This window comes from Rhamphochromis sp. 'chilingali', assembly GCF_963969265.1.
Source record: "Rhamphochromis sp. 'chilingali' genome assembly, chromosome: 10".
Lineage (NCBI taxonomy): Eukaryota > Metazoa > Chordata > Actinopteri > Cichliformes > Cichlidae > Rhamphochromis > Rhamphochromis sp. 'chilingali'.
Window position 1 is genome coordinate 7532502 of NC_137937.1, and position 16601 is coordinate 7549102.

The following is a 16601-nucleotide window of genomic DNA, read 5'->3' on the forward strand; positions in this document are numbered from 1 at the left end:
AGGTCATTCATGTATTCACAGATTCTCTGTAGTTATTCTGCTGCTCATTCACCTGTAAAAACCACACCAATCATTATTTCAACAGCCTTTTTATTTTGGAACAAAAGCATTTGACGATATGACTTACAGGACGTTACCAAATTCATGAAGCTATATTTGTGAGTTTATTTATCAATATCAGTTTAATGTAAACAGACTGATGTAGTAATAGACAGTAAAATGTTGGTGCGTGTGTAATATATGAGCGTTTATGTTTCTCTACATGGGTAAAAGTACTCCATGTCGCCCTCTGGTGGTAGCAACCAACTATGAAAAGAATGGATGTTGGATCTTAACTAAATGATAAAAAGTTTTATTACTTTGTATTACTTTCTTTAGTTTGGTAAAATTTACAGTTTTAATCCCGTAAGAAAATAAATCACTATCATAGAGAGGGATATTAGTAATTCGTTTGTTAATAACACTTTGTTTGTGTTTGCTAATGTTTCGACAGGAAAATGGTTTTCTACAAAGTTGTTTCATGTACAGAGTAACACACACACACACACACACACACACACACACACACACACACACACACACACACACACACACACACACACACGTATGACTTTGCCGGTTTCAGCTGAAACAATTTCAGTGTTTCAAACCATGTTCCAGGATTTTTCCTTCACCATTTATGAGGTTTCAAGAAGAAGATAAACGACAGATATGAATGTTTGAAAAAGTTATAGATGAAAAGATGAAAAATACTCAAAGGATAAATTCAATTGGTTTATTGTTTTATGAATAAGTTGAAAAAGAAAAAGTTAAACAAGTAAATAATGAAACAAGGTAAAATGAAGTAAGAACAAAACGTTAACAAGTAAATAATGAAACAAGGTAAAATGAAGTAAGAACAAAACGTTAACAAGTAAATAATGAAACAAGGTAAAATGAAGTAAGAACAAAACGTTAAGTAAATAATGAAACAAGGTAAAATGAAGTAAGCACAAAAAGTTAAGTAAATAATGAAACAAGGTAGAGGAGAGAAAACCCCAACAATCCCCTCTGAGCACGCACTAGGCGACAGTGGGGAGGAAAAACTGCCTTTAAACGGGCAGAAACCTCCGGCAGAACCAGGCTCAGGAGGGGACAGTCAACTGCCGGGACTGGTTGGGGAGGTGAACAGAGGTGGAGCAAGACGAGGCTACACCTGCTGAGGAAGCAGTAGAGTTCCTCCTCCAGGGCCAGCGGAAGCGTTTGTTCTTCTTTTTCATGCAGTTTTCTACAAGAGCTTTTTTTTCCAGGATGAGGGTTCTCAACTCATCGATGGTTTCTTTGTTTTGTTTCTCAAGCTTCTTGCACGTTTTCTCCACCTCTTCCAACGTTGCTTGTTTTTCTTCAAGCTTTTCCCTGAGCTCTTTGGATGTTTCCTCCTGCATTATCTTGTCCTTGTGCATGTCTGCGTTTCTTTGTTGTACTTCTTTGTACATGTCTTGTAGCTCCTCATTTCTTTTGTGGATATCTTGGAGCGTACGCTGCAGGTCGTCATGTATGTTGTCTTGTTCTTGCTTTTGCGCCTGCATTTCAGTGTGTTTGCGCTTCAAGTTGTTGTATTCCAACAATATCCCCTTAGTGAGCTCGGAGTTGTTTCTCGCCATTTGCTCCATCCTTTTCTGCATGTGCGAGCATTGTTTGTCCAGTTTTTCTTTTTCCCCTTCTAGTTGCTTTTTCTCGTGAAGAAGGTCTTTATTTTGGCGCAGAGTATCATCCACCTTCTCTTTCAGCATTCTGTATTTTTCCTCCGTGACTTTGAGTTTGTGCTCCATGTCTCTTTGCTTTTTCTCCTGTTCTTCCTTCTGTTGGAGGATTTCTTCATTTTTTTTCACAGCTTCATCGAAGTTTGTTTGGAGCAGCCGATTCATTTGGTCCATATATTGGAGATCCCATTCTGTCTTCTCAACAGTAGCTTTGCTGTCTTTAAGCTGGTTGGACATCTCCTTTAGTTCCACGCTCTTTTGCTTGTTTTCCTTAATTAGGAAGACAATCTGCTCTCGGGCTTGTCCAAACTTGATTCCCCAACCCTCATTAATAATATTTATGTCGGGCTGGCGTTTTTGTCTTTCTTCCAGGTTCTTATTTTGCGCTTCCATCTGTCTACACTTCTCCTCCAGTTGAAGTTTCTCTTCTTCAATCTGTTGAATTTTATTCTGGAGATGGTAGTTTTCCTTCTTACTGTCATGTAATGCCCTTTGGACGGCTAAGAGGTCATTTGGGGAAATTGGCCGGCCACGACAGGAAGGAGAAGCGGCGTAATCTTTTTGCCTTGGTTGGTGTCTTGTTGGATACATGTTGAAGGTTGTACACGACAACTCTGAAAAGGTTTCCAAAAGTTTCTGTGGTGAACGTGTGAAGGCTGCAAACACAAATGCTGCGAAGACACGAACTAAAAAACTGCTGTGTGTCACCCCTGTTTAAGGAAAAACTTCAAAGGATCGTGTAGTGACATCATAACTCCGTGAGCCAATGAGATTGTCATGTGACATTTTGGAATGGGGATATTTTTTTTTAAACCGTTTTCAAATTTAACTTAATATTTGACTGTTTCTTAACTGACCTGTTTAGCTGATTAAGAAATGAATTGAAACGAGCATCACTAACGTTATATAACAGACAACAGAAAAAAAAACAGGTTTTTTTCTAAGTAATAGAGGTATAATACATTTTTTTAAATTTTTTTTTAAATTATCCTACTTTTTACAAGAGGGAACATTATTTAAAGAATATGTATTTAATTGCAAAACTCTCTATTCGTCTAAAGGCTATAACAAGAAAGGTGAGCTTCCTGCTCAAAAATGAAATGACCAAAATAAATGGAGCATTTCTCTGCAATTACAAACTCTGTGTAAACAATCTTGGTTTCAAAATAAGGCTAATGCTGGTGAGATGTCATCACAGGTGTAAATATTACTGCAGATGTTACTATGTCAAAGTTTCACAACTGTCTTATGTTTATTTATGTAGGCAAGACCTACTTTTCACTTTTTTGCTTTGCTATATGTTCTTGAGTGTATTAGTTTGCCAGCAGCACGAACATGTACTAGTGTCAATAATAATAGTACGGTGGATTAGAAAACCTGCTCACAAGTTGAATAAACACCCAGGATTGTTTCATCATTTTCATTCAAAACCAATATTTGAGTCAAAATGAGAAAGTTGTTTGTGCTGTCTGATGAAGAAGAAGCAAAATAAAGTGCAGTTTTGATGTAGATGATGTTGTATACAAACTAGAAGAGGAAGATAGTAGGATCTCTGTATCATGCTTTGTCACTTTGTACCATGTAATTCTTTCTATTTCCACCAGGGGGTGTTTTCAGAGGTGGTAGGTGGTAAAAGAAGAGGTCAGCAGGAAGATGGCGAAGAGCGACCAAAGACCAAGAAAAAGAGGCAGTCAGGCAAAGATGAAGAGTATTATATCCCTTACAGACCTAAAGACTTTGACTCTGAGAGAGGGTGAGGCATTAAACTGTTGCATCTGTTTCTTTAAAAAATGTGAATGGCTTTGTGTTTTATGCTGTTTTGTCCTGTGTTATGCGTCGACAGGTTGAGTCTCGGTGGAGAGGGCAGTGCTTTTGAACAGCAGGCCTCTTCAGCTGTCCTTGATCTCATGGGAGATGAAGGCGATCGCCTTAACCAGCAGAAGAAAATGATGAAATGGTACAAATTTCCCTATGTTTGACTCAGTATCCACCAAATGGTCATTTCAAACTATAATTTAAAGTCTTTTTTCCCCCTTCTTTTTTTAGGGACCGTAAGAGGAAGCGTTTTGTGAGAGAAACGGGAAAAGAAGACCAGAAGAAGAAGATCAAAACAGACAGCGGTCAGGTTATCAGTAACAAGAAGAACAGGAAGAACTTGTATCCTTCCAACAAAAAGCTTCTCTGTGTGCTGCTCTCAATGACCCTCTTCTCTACTCCTATGACAATATTAAGCTGTACTGTGAAGATGTTGTATCACTTGACAACATGTCAGTTATGAGGAGTGAAGGAAAAAATACAAGATTGATGATACAGGATCTGGATCAGATGGAGAAACAGGCGGAGGAGGCAGGAAGCCAGCAAGAGGTAGGAAGGCATCAAAATGAATAGCACAAACATGTTAAATATAGACCATCAGCCACCATGTTTTAACTCAACTCTAAAGGTAAATACTTCAAGTCCCTCTTCCAGCCTTGCGAGCTATAACCTCCAACCTCTTTGTTGTGTCGTGCCTCTCCCAGGTCGTGGCCGTGGCCGACGAGGTCCAAACGTACAGAGCTCCGGTGACCACAAAGCACGCTCGGAGCTGAAAACAAAGGATCAGATCATGAAGCAGCGCAAGAAAAAGCAGAAGCACCAGTTCCTGCAGGGCGGGGGGATGAGGAAGCTCCGCTCCAAGAACAAAAAGTGGCTCGGAGAAGTTAAAAAGTCAGGTTTTGGAAGGGGTGGCCATAAGAAAGGCAAGCTGAGGAAGAAACTGTGAGGAGGACAGAGGGTTGATGGTGTGGAGGACATCACGAGGAACACACACACACAGCTATTACCCATTTCTTGTTTTTAAACTTAAGATAAATTAATAACTATATCATTCAAAATAATAAATTAATCTTGAATGAAGATTGATGATGTGACTACGTCCACAGTAGCCCGGACAGATTTGAAAATGGCGTTTTGTCTGAAAACGCTCTGCGTCTAACGGTGTGTTCACTAGCGTTTTCAGTCGTTTTCACAGAACGGCTGAAAACGCTTACGTTCCAGTACTGCGCATGCGTGAAACGCAAGAAGATTCGACCTGCCTCATTTCTGTCTGCCGCTTCTTTACTTTCCCGCTCTTTGAAACGTCACGGCAAAATGTCGAGGAAAAGCACCGAGTTTTTTAAATGGACTAACAATGAGGTGGAATTGTTGCAGCAAGTAACACAAAAGTGCAAAGTTGCAAAAGCGAGTGAGAGTTGAAGAATTTGAAGAAAAGCTATCTGGAGCATGTACAGACTGACATTAACCTTTAATAGGGCTGTCGAAATTCAGAGCAAACAAAACAACTGCTGTATAAAATGCCCTCCGCTATCTTAGTTTAATTGGTCACATGACTGCATCATATGACTAACATGCGTCATCATTTTAGAAAGTCTTTGTTTTTGCTGTCCACACTGCCATGCAAAAGCACCATTTCCAAATGTATGCGTTTTCGAGAGTGTTTTCAAAACGCTGCATTTTCCATCATTGAAAACGGCGTCTCAGTGTGGACGGGAGGCCACAACGGAGAGAAAACGATGCACTACAAACTAAAACGTATTAGTGTGGACGTAGCCTCGTCGGTTGTTGTGTGTGTTTGTGTGTATTTGTCTCTTTCAAACAGGTGCCGGTCCTCACCTCTGCAGTGCTGCCGTCTCCTGTAGCGCTGCATGGTTCTAAGCTACGTTTTCTTTCCTGTTTCTGTTGTTCTTGTAGTTTTTGTCCTCAGGTTTCAAGTGTCTGTGTTGTGCAGCTGGTCTGGTCTGTCTCTAGACAGTTCAGGCTGCACCCACCAGTAAATGGTGGAGGCTCACAAAGACATACTCAACACACATGTTTCTGAACTCTGCATGAGGGTTTCTCAGACGAAGTGAGGGCCGTGAGGCACAGCTCCCCGTCCCCCGGTGACCCTGCTAGGTCCACCTTCTTAGGGAACAGTGGCGGAGGAAGACGAGGCTACATCAGGTTAGGAAGCAGCCGTGTCCCTCCTCCAGAACAAACAGAAGCGTTTTTTCTTCTTTTTCAGGTGCTCTTCCACTAGACTTTTTTTTCTCTAGGATTAGGGTTCTTAACTCATCAATTGTTTCTGCATTTTGCTTCTCAAATTTCTTGCATCTTTGCTCCACTTCTTCTAATTTTGCTGCTTTTTCTTCAAGCTTTTCTTTCAGTTCTTTAGATGTTGCCTCCTGTATTAGCTTTGCCTTGTACATGTCTGGGTTTCTCTGTTGTGCATATCTTCTAACTGCTGACTTCTTGTCCAAATTTCTTCAAGTGTACACTGCAGGTCTTCATGTGCTTTCTTTTGTTGTTGCTTTTGTGCCTGCATTTCAGTGTTTTTGCACTTTAATTTGTTAGAAAGTTCTTCGAGTTCTGTCTTCTTTCTCAGCATTTCATCGATCCTACTCTGCATCTCTGAGCATTGTTTTTCCAGTTTTTCCTTTTCTGCTTCCAGTTCTGTTGTTTTGTCCTTCATTTCATTAGAAAATTCTTGCAGTTTTAGATTTTTACTCTCAAAGTCCTGGAGAATAAGTTGTTCTTCTTTCTCTTGAAGTAACTGTTCATTTCTGACCTGCGTTTCATCAAGCTTTATTTCCACCACTCTGTATTTTTCCTCCACGTCTTTGAGTTTGCGCTCCATGTCTCTCTGCTTCATGTCCTGTTCTTCCTTCTCATGAAGAATTTCTTCATTTCTTTCCAGTGCTTCATCGAGTTGTCCTTGGAGCTTCTGATTCCTTTTGTCCTCATTAATATTTAGTTTTCATCTGACCAAACAGCATCATTCCGTAAGTCAATGAGGTTGTGACAAGACATTTTTGAATGGGGATATTTTTTTGCTTAGACGAATTATCAGTAAAGTTCCGATCTCTGTTAATTTTGTAAAAAATAAAATTCAATAACACGACAGAAAAAACAAACAAACATATATATATACACATGGCAAATCTCTGGAGTTGAATATTCTGGAGTTACGCATAAAAGTGCGCAAGAGTTACATTCTGGGAGCAGCGAACACAAATGATTGTAAAAGAGACATTTGATGGCAGGTCTTAGATAATCCTAAATTATTGTGTCTGATTATGAAAAGCACAAGGTTTTGTAAGAGGCAGGCACTGTGGAAAAAGTAAAGATGTAAGTTCTCGAACTGTTTTTGTGAATGCTTTTCTAATTGTGTTTTTAAAATGTGACACATGTAAAATGATCATTAAAGAGCATGATATTTATAAAACTTTTATAAAAGCTCTCTACACATTTTTCCTGAGCTAATCTTAAGGCCATAGAACGTTGGAAGTCTATAGCAAATAAACTCACACTATGCACATACACATACATACCACTCTATTATGTAATTTCATGTGGCTTACTGCTTAGTGGCTAAAGTAGATGTTTTAAAACCAAAATAAACCAGAAATATAGTAGAAATACAGTTTCAAAACAACATTCAAGTCAAAAACACAATGGAGGAAGTAGGCATGTCATTGTGAAGGTCTACAATCCATAGATGCCATCATGAATGGGATTGCAAAGAATTTCCAACACTGTATAAACCACTTGTTAAAATTAAGAACAAGAAATCCAGATTAGACTTTGCCAATAACCTGATCAATTCTGAAAAAAAAGATCCTTTGCACACATGAAAATTTAACTTGTTCCAGAGCTCTGGATTTGAAGCATATCACATAATCTGTCAAACATGGTGAAGGTAATGCTCCAGTAAAGGTGTAGCAGAGCATCTTTTAGGCCCCAAAACATAATTTGGTGTTGTCCGTTAGTTCAAGACACAATGCACAGTGCATTAAGTATTACAGCTGCTAGCACCATGACTGATGACATCAGTCACTCTAACTGTTCATGCAGGCTTCAGTAACATGAGGCATTGGACTGGCAAAACCAGTCTAACCACTGCATTCCTGCTATAATGAATCAAACTGTTTTTGCAAAGGGGTTCTTGTGATGATTAGAACCATTTACTGTAAATGATAAAATTACTGAAACAAGGAAACTACAATGATAGTTTGTTCACTTTGCTGAAACTAGTTATGTAATTTCCTATAATGAGCAATTCAGCCTGTACTTTATGGCACTCCAGTATTCTTGGGTGGGAGAGATAATTAACTGGACAATGGGCTTTTTAAATTTCCCTCTTCTGCTGCTTCTCGTCTCCTCTGTGTTCCTGCCTGTGACTCAGAAATCAATCTCAGAACGGCTGAGGGATGTATCTGTTTCAAAATGCTCCTGCGAGGACAGAAAAGGCTAACTATAATTGAGCATGCACAGGTGTCATCTTGATAGTGTCATCTGTCATCACTTTATAATGAAATGTTCTTAAATGACTGTACCCAAAACTACTCTTGCTTCCTCTGACGTGAGGAGAGGAATGAAGGATGATCAAGGAGTCAAGGGGGATTGTCACAATATGAGACTGAAAGCACCGCAGTTGTTTGTGTGATCACTGCTGATAAACAATGGCACACTGAACTTGTAACTCTGCCAGGCTGCAGTCCTAACTTTCAGGATTAAAATAATACAAAGTATCTGAATTCTAAAAACTTTCTCAGAATTATGCCAGATTAAGTCAAATGTGTTTGCTTCCTGGGAATTCAGCTTATAAAAGTGTATTAAATATTCACTTACCATGTCTGCCATGTTCGTGCTGTGCCTGTTCTCAGTTTGTCACAGATCTGCAGCATTTCAAGGTGTCGTAATGGAAATCTCGATCGTCTGGAAAAACATTGTAACGATACAGTGATGCCACCCTGCACCAAAGGAAACACATGTAACCAAGGTAACCTCTGACCCCACAGTTTAAGACAAGGATCTCCTACACAGCTATGAAATGATAAACTCCCATTCATTTCTCTGAACAGATTTTTTTCCCTTTGCTCTTTACTTGTCTCATTAGACATGTGACTTCAAAAATGCTTATCAACTACAGCCGGGTATGTGGCAGGTAATGTGGCATACTGCAAGCGCCTTTGTCGGGAAACCATGATGGAAGATATTCTATAATAAGGAAATAAAGAATTTAATTAGACATGCCAGGGCAAAGGCGTGTCCCATTTAGTGGAGGAGTCAGTAAATGGATGACCTCGACCTTGTGAAATCTGCTTTATGTCCATTAAACACAATCTTGCTATTTTGTTTTCAGTTTAAAGACATTTTCTGTGATAGATACAGTATTTTGTTTCCACTGTATTGAAGGATAGTAAGTAAGTTTACAGTAAGTTTGGGCTGGAATTCACTTCTCATGGCATAAGGCTCATAGACTCAGAGCATTACAATATAAAGCGCTTTATATTGTAAGGTACACCCTACAATAATACAATTTAGTTACTAATTAACCTATCACTAATAACTATATGTCTTGGGACACTGGGAGGAACTCATGCAAACTCCAAACAGAAAGATGCTAGGCTGATGGTCGAATTGAACTCAGGATCTTCTTGCTGTGAGGCAACAGTGCTAACCGCTGTGCTACCGTGTGCGTTTTCCTCACTAATTAAATTGTGTACACACTACTGAGCAGAATAGGATAGAATGAACTGAGGAGAAACAGGAGCTTAGATCACAATCTGTCTCCATCTTGTGGCAAAACTGTGATCACAGAAGAAGACATGACAACAGAGCAGAAGAAAAATACAATTTATTCTCTATCAGACCGTCAAAACCATTAAATACCGTAAGTCATCAGAATAAGACCCTCAAGAGCTTTAAATTACAAGAGTTACACACAGTAGAAAAAATCCTTAAACACAGCAACAGACTCACTGAAGATGTCTTACAGAAACAAGAGTGTGGTTTATAGGCATCAAGAGATGAGACCAAAAAGGGGAAAAAAGTATTTTTTCCAACAGGGATTTTGTTACCTCATCATGAAACTTTAGGGTTGTATACAGAATCAGTTACAATTTATTTATACAGAAATTACATTCAGATTTTATTCATTCACTTCTGATTAAATAAGAAAAAAGTAACATTAATAGCCTCTACAGAAGAGGCACTTATGGAGAGGTCTGCTAAAGTCTACAAATATACACATCAGTGAGAATATGACGACTCTATACAGCTCACACCAGAAGCCCTTTGACCTCTTTGAAACTAAACTGGTATTGTAACATCCACTGTGGCTGACACGGGCCAGAGGGGGAGTGTTGTAGAGGTGGTTGACATTGCAATTCCCCTCCAAAGGCTGTGAGTTTCTGCACTGCATACCTGCAGGTGGCTAGTCAGCTGTAGGCTATCAGTTAAACTTTACGGTCCGAATAGGAGTTCGATGCAAATTTAAAACTACACCCCTTGTTTCAGTGGTGTAGTAACCGACTGCTCATTTAATGTCAACACACTTGATGGCTTTACTGTAATCTTTTCATTGCTTACTTCATAAACACCATTTAGAGAGTATTCAAAGTATATTAATTCAATAAACCGTTCTTATGTAGGTTGTCTTGACTGTAACAAAACTGGAAGCATTTTGACTGAAATACACCAATCAGCCACAACAAACTTCTGACAGGTAACGTTAATAACATTTGTTGCTGATAACGAATGGCTCCAGAACATATGGAAGAGCTCCTGGTGTTCACCTGGCCTCCTCGTACCCCAGATCCAAATCTGATTTGTCTTCAGTGGGATGAACCAAAAAAAATAAAAAGCCAAATCACAGAGGGTCAAAAGTACCCAAAATATCCACTTCTAATGTTCCACTGTCATTTTAAACAGGACACCAGCAGAGGTCCAGTTACCTGATGGGCCAGAGTGGTTTTGGAAGCTTATGTAATATCGCCCAGAAGCCAGACAGATGTCAAAATCAACTCCATAATTCATCCTCCCATTAAATATACTGTGACCTAAAACTGTTAACTCTGTGGTAATTTTCTAGTGTCAAAAAGGATCCAGATATTACCCATTTTATTACCTGACACAGTCGATCCAAATCATACTCTGCGTTATACACGCTGTCTTTTGTAAAGGTGCACCAGTGACAACATCTAAGACAAACCTAACATAAAATATGAGACTGGAATAATCCAGCTTGATTCTTTTCAACTACAAAAATTTGAGAGACTCGCTCTTTGCTGGGATGAAATAAATGCTTATGGTGAATCCGTTTAACAAAGAGGAGTAGACAGTGCTGCTATGAAACATCCTTTAAAAATACCGGTAGTGTTTTACTGCCATTGACCACTGATGTTCCACAGCGGTTTAGGATGTGTTAAAAAAAAGAAGAAAAAAAAGAAAAGAAGAAGAAGCAGGTATTGTATGGGAAAGGCTTTCAAAAGCTTGTTCTGTCATTAAAGTCCCTTAAACCAAAGAATAAAATATTGGAATTCCTAAAAGTTCAACATAGAAACTGTGTAGTATTAACGGTTTCACCATATAGCAGTGATTTGCTCAAGCTTACATGTATGTGTAATTAATATATATATATATATATATATATATATATATATATATATATATATATATATATATATATATATATATATATATATATATATATATATATTTTTTTTTTTTTTTATTATTATTTTTTTCCCTCGATATTGTGCAATAGGAATATGCTTATGATTTTATTCTGACTATACATTTTTTAAATTTCTGTCTGTTTAGGGCTTCTTGGTGGGAGTAACTATAGGAGCCACGGGGGAACTAGTAGGGATGACTCCTGTGGCCAGTAAGATGATAATGAGGACGATAATTAGGACTATCACAATTATGACCACAATCAACTTGACATTCTTCCACCAGTAGGAGCGAGCCACCTTGTGAGACGTCTGCTTGAAGTGCTGAGCCTACAAAAGGAAAAAGACAGGAGAATCAATAAAATTATGTAATCAGTTCTATTGATATAACTCTGTTTAGTCTTGAGTTGTTAATATTTTGCTAGAAAAATGCCAAAGAGGTACAGTGATTTATTAAATTTGTGCAAACATAAAAGGAATTTGTTTTTTCAGAGTCAACAATTGATACCACCGCTTTTATTCTTCAACACAGTCTGGAGTCTCTTAGGCAGCTTTGCTTAAGTGGTCTTCAGGAATAGTTCTTAGGCTTCTTGAAAGACATTCGAACTCTTCTTTGGATGTTTCTGCCTTTTGTCTTCTGACCGGATGATCCCGCACTGCTTCAACGATGTTCCAGTCTGGGCTCTGTGGAGACCAATCCACGACTGATGGTGTTCGTTCTGTGTGTTTTTCTACAAATCAGATGCTTTCCAGACAATATTGCATGGTGGATCTAAAGCCAACAGTAATCTTCTGTGTTCATATTTCCATCAGCATCAATGACTGAAATGCAGGGCCAAACATTGACAGAGCCTTCATTGTTTTTTTTTTTACAGATGTGTGCAGACACTCACTGTTGTACCTCTGTCCTGTCCTCCTCTGTAAAAGCTGATGAGCACTTAAACCAAAACATTTGAATTCATCACTTCATAAGAGCTATTGCCACTGATTTTCAGTGCAGCTCTGGTGCAATGTGGCATGCCTCAGCTTTTAATTCCCATTTCCCTTCCTTAAAAAAGGCTACTTGGCATCCACCCAGCCACTGAGACCATTTCTGATGAGGCTTAAGGGAAGAAGATGGATCAGCTAAACATAAGATAAGAACATAAACTAAGATGTCAAATCGTTGTATAGATGTATAGTTACAAGGAAAACATTTCTCTTTTTTTCTCCTCACCACAATAATAATAATAATAATAATAATAATTTTTCCTAATGTGTCCCTTATACTCCTCATTAGATGTCACAGTAACCATGTCCGTCTTTTACACATCTATGGCCTTAACATTAAGCCTGATTAGGAAATGAATGCTATTACTGTGTTTGAGATCTTGTTTTTCCATGAATGAAAATGGAAGGTGAGTGTGGTCAAATACAACTGTTTAAGCTCTAAGAAGTCTTTTCCTGCTGCAACCACAACCTCAAGAGTACAAACGGATAACAAAACAGACAAAAGAGTAATTAGCTTTACTGCTAGGGGACACTATAGTTGACCTCATTTGGTTTTATTTACATTTTACACAGTTGACTTTGTAAAATCCTTAAAGTTGAATAAGGGCATGAAAAAGGCCACACTTCACCTGTTCTGTTCTGTTATGTGGAGAACCTGACACCGCCCGAAGTGACTTGTTATTCTTGTTTAACTGAACAGTATCACTAAGATCACAGCTTACCAAGCTTTATTTACGAGTGTGCATGTATGGGAGTATTGTCCACATCTCAGCCTGCTTTTACACACAGCCAAGTGAAAGTTAAAACTCTCGTGATCACACTGACCCCTGCTTGCAGATCCTCTGTCTTGTCCATTAAGTCATCCAGCCTTTCTCCTCGTGCCAGGATCCGGTCCACATTCTGAGTCATGATGCTTTTCACGCCATCCACCTGATCCTTTAGAGCCTGCACCTTGTCCTTAGGCTCTGGCATTTCTTCTATCCCTCCACGCTCCTGGTGTAGAGAAGGGTCATTAAAGAAGAGTTAGCTGCAATCCATTTGCAGAACACACACACACACACACACACACACACACACACACACACACACACACACACACACACACACACACACACACACACACACACACACACACACACACACACACACACACACACACACACACACACACACACACACACACACACACACACACAAAATAGCGTTGGCATGAACTGCCTACAAGCAGAGCAATTCAAAAAATAAAAAGTATCAGCTGGGTGAACAGTGAAGTCTGCTCATCAATCAAACATATGCTGAATGTAGCACTAGTTTGTTCTTTTGCTCCAAGTCATAGACATTAAATAGGTGCAATTTTGAGATGGAAACTATGATATATCCTCTGATACTGATGCTTAGTTTGTTAACGGAAAAAAAATGTTAACCTGGTTTAGCGTCAGTTTTAACAAAACCAAAACGTGTCCTTCAGGCCTGAAAACTATAGTGCTATCTCCTGTACTTATGCTTTGAGACCTCAAAAATGTCAGAGTGACTGTCAGAATATCAAAGGTTCTACTTCTTTTGCAAACCTGTCTCTGGAAAATCTCTAAAGACTCACAGAAGTCCACAGCTAAATTACAAAAATATCCCTTTATAAGTCTTTGATGAGGCCCGGCCTCTTCATGTTTTATTGGACATGAGTACCTCCATGACTGTGTCTGCAAGTGACAAAGCAGCATGTAATGTAAATATGTCCTTTTGACCCATTTGTAACCACAGTATTTATTTACAAGCCCTTGAGCTGCACCTTGTGGCTGTTAAATTATCACTTTTATACATCTGTGAAAGTCTGCTAAGAGCATGTGTGAATTCAAGAGAAACTTCAGCTGTTACCTCACATAGCTGTACATGTGATTTCAACACAGAAATGCTGTGTGCAGTTGGGTGTGTGTCAGTAAACATGCAGGGACCACTCTGTCCCATGAGTCAGCAACAGATTGTAACAAAACTGTCTCTAGGAAACGGGGCAGGTTCTCCTGCGTCATGTGTCTCTCGCCTCTCCTGTTACCCCACCCTCCTTTCTTTTTCTCCTTTTCCATTCATCCTTTTTCAGAAGAAGTTTCTGAAAAAACAAACAAACTCTGGAGTCATCTTTAATTTTCTTATTCTTGTTATATCTTCATTACATGTGTTAAATCTCTCTCATTCCTCTGTACCAGTGTTAGCACGTCAGTCATTCAGGCCCACTGAATGGCTGATGCCTATCAAGTATCAATAAACAGAAAGTAAAGTGTCCAAGGCAGCTGCAGAGGGCAGCTACATTAAGCATCTAATTCAAATATTTGATATGTTGTAAGCTGAGTGACTTCAGTCTCTCTTTATAAATTGACAGATAAGGGGTCTTGTAAATATGTGGTTGGTGCATGAGAAAAATGATCAAGGAAGTACACCTTAAAATGTTCCAACAGATATTTCCTGTTAAAATGTTTGACTGCAGCTGTAAATCCAAAACATGTATTCAAACACTCAATCCTTACTGCTCACACTGATGTAGGCAAATGGGAAACTGCCCTAATCTGTGAGGACACACAAAGAGATTTGAATACTACAGGAAGTAAGATTTTCCTACAGGCTAGAGGGAAACGTATTTTGATTTAAGTCGACAATGTTGAGTCATTACAGATATTTAAAGAACTGCCTGGACGTTCTTATCCTTTCAGCAGAATAAACAGCACTGCCAACAGATTATAATTAGTCCATTATGTGGCCTTTTTTGTTATTAGTTAACAAAAAAGCAAAAAAAAAAGAAAAAAAGTCTTCATAGAAGTCATTGCGACATGAAAGTAGGCAAAGAAAGATGTTGGAAAGCACACACACACACACACACACACACACACACATATGCCTCTCTTGTGCCGACATTAAATAATGTTAAAACATGAGAGCAGTAAACCTAATTTAGCACAAATAAACGCCACTTTAGCTGCGCTACCTGTAAAAGTTTATTTTTCCCCTTTACTAATGAAATAATAATCATCATCATCATCATCATCAAGTGTTGCCCAGTGGATAATATCTATTTTGTAAGGTAAGTTAGCATTAAACTGCTACTTGCTCCAGCAGAGCTTGGCTACAGGCGATTGGCTCCACCAACGACCTGTGAAACATTCTTGAAATACGTGAAAAACAACCGTTTTATCAGTTAGAAACATGTATTATAAATAGACAGTAGTACATGGAAACGTTTACTTGAAGTATGCGGCTTTATTTTTATGGAAAACAAACGCATCTCAACTTTACAAAAATCATTTCCAACACGTACTGAGCACCGTGTGTAATTAGGCCATTTTGTTAAGCTGCTTTACTTAAAACTTGCTCCCTCAAAAATGAAAAAGTTAGTGCGCTGACTTATTATTTTCAGCCGAGGTAGGTTTCAAGTTAAGTACAGGTTGATTTATGTGGAAGTACACCTGTTTGAGACTGTCGCTGAACTAAGTGGTGACGGCGGGGAGGCTTTCTGAACAACATAAACAAAGGTCATTATCACCTACCGGATCAGTGTCCATCTTGCTGGAAAAAATGTCCTTTATCCGTAAACTGATGGGTCTACTTTCTATAAAAGTTGACGATTTGATTAAAAAACCCTTTAAAAACAGTTTAAAGTCTCGAAGCAAATACGTTTCTCTCGGTTTTACTTCCTGGTGGTTTTCTTTCCTCCCTTAATTGCTTTCTTCCAACTGTTAAGTGAACTCAATCTCCGTTTCCGCCCTTTGGTTTCCAAAATAAAGCAACCTATCGTTTTCAGCTGAAGTGGTTGGGTAAACATTAGAGAAAAAAAGATTATATAAAAAAATATGATTCCTTTAATCTTTACACAGTAATATCGTCATTGTATTTTATATACTCGTATTCACATATTGATTTTCACTACCTGTAAAACAATTGTAATGATTTTTAAGCGAGTCAAACTTTCATTGTCGACCTCCGTGCTTTTATTTTGCAGGTGCATACGTTTACTTCCTTTGTTGTCTCCAAAAACACCTGTAGGCGGCAGTCCCTCTTCTATTGTTAAAGAAGGCGTCATACCAAGATGTACCCATGATATGTTAGCGGTGAAACCCTTAGCGATGAACCTTTTGTAACTTTGTGTTCAGGATGGCTGACAAACTTGCTTTCTAACTTAACATAACTGTAAAGTAACACAATGCATTTCTGATAGTAAAGGAGGATGTAGTTGTTTGTTTTTTTTGTTAATATTTCAAGGGGACAACAGTGACACTGGAGAGCAGCACTTATATTAGCAGCAGTGGCCTCAGCTCAGTTACTCCTCCCTCTCCTGGTGTCACAAATTTCACCCAGCCAGCAGCTTGACTCCTGACAAACCGGTTTCTTTGTCTGGTGAAACTGGTGACGAAGA

The 16601-nt window shown here is 38.8% G+C and overlaps 1 protein-coding gene across 1 annotated transcript; it reads right to left on the reverse strand.

Annotated features, from left to right (window-relative positions):
- Nucleotides 1-9928: 9928 nt before the first annotated feature.
- Nucleotides 9929-15937, reverse strand: vamp8 (vesicle-associated membrane protein 8 (endobrevin)). The gene is made up of 3 exons (XM_080894265.1): nt 15736-15937; nt 13031-13198; nt 9929-11545 (listed from the first exon to the last, which is right to left on the reverse strand). The coding sequence occupies exons 1-3, from the start codon at nt 15748-15750 to the stop codon at nt 11360-11362; spliced, it is 369 nt and encodes a 122-aa protein (XP_080750391.1). The 5' UTR covers nt 15751-15937; the 3' UTR covers nt 9929-11359.
- Between the last annotated feature and the right edge of the window lie 664 nt (nt 15938-16601).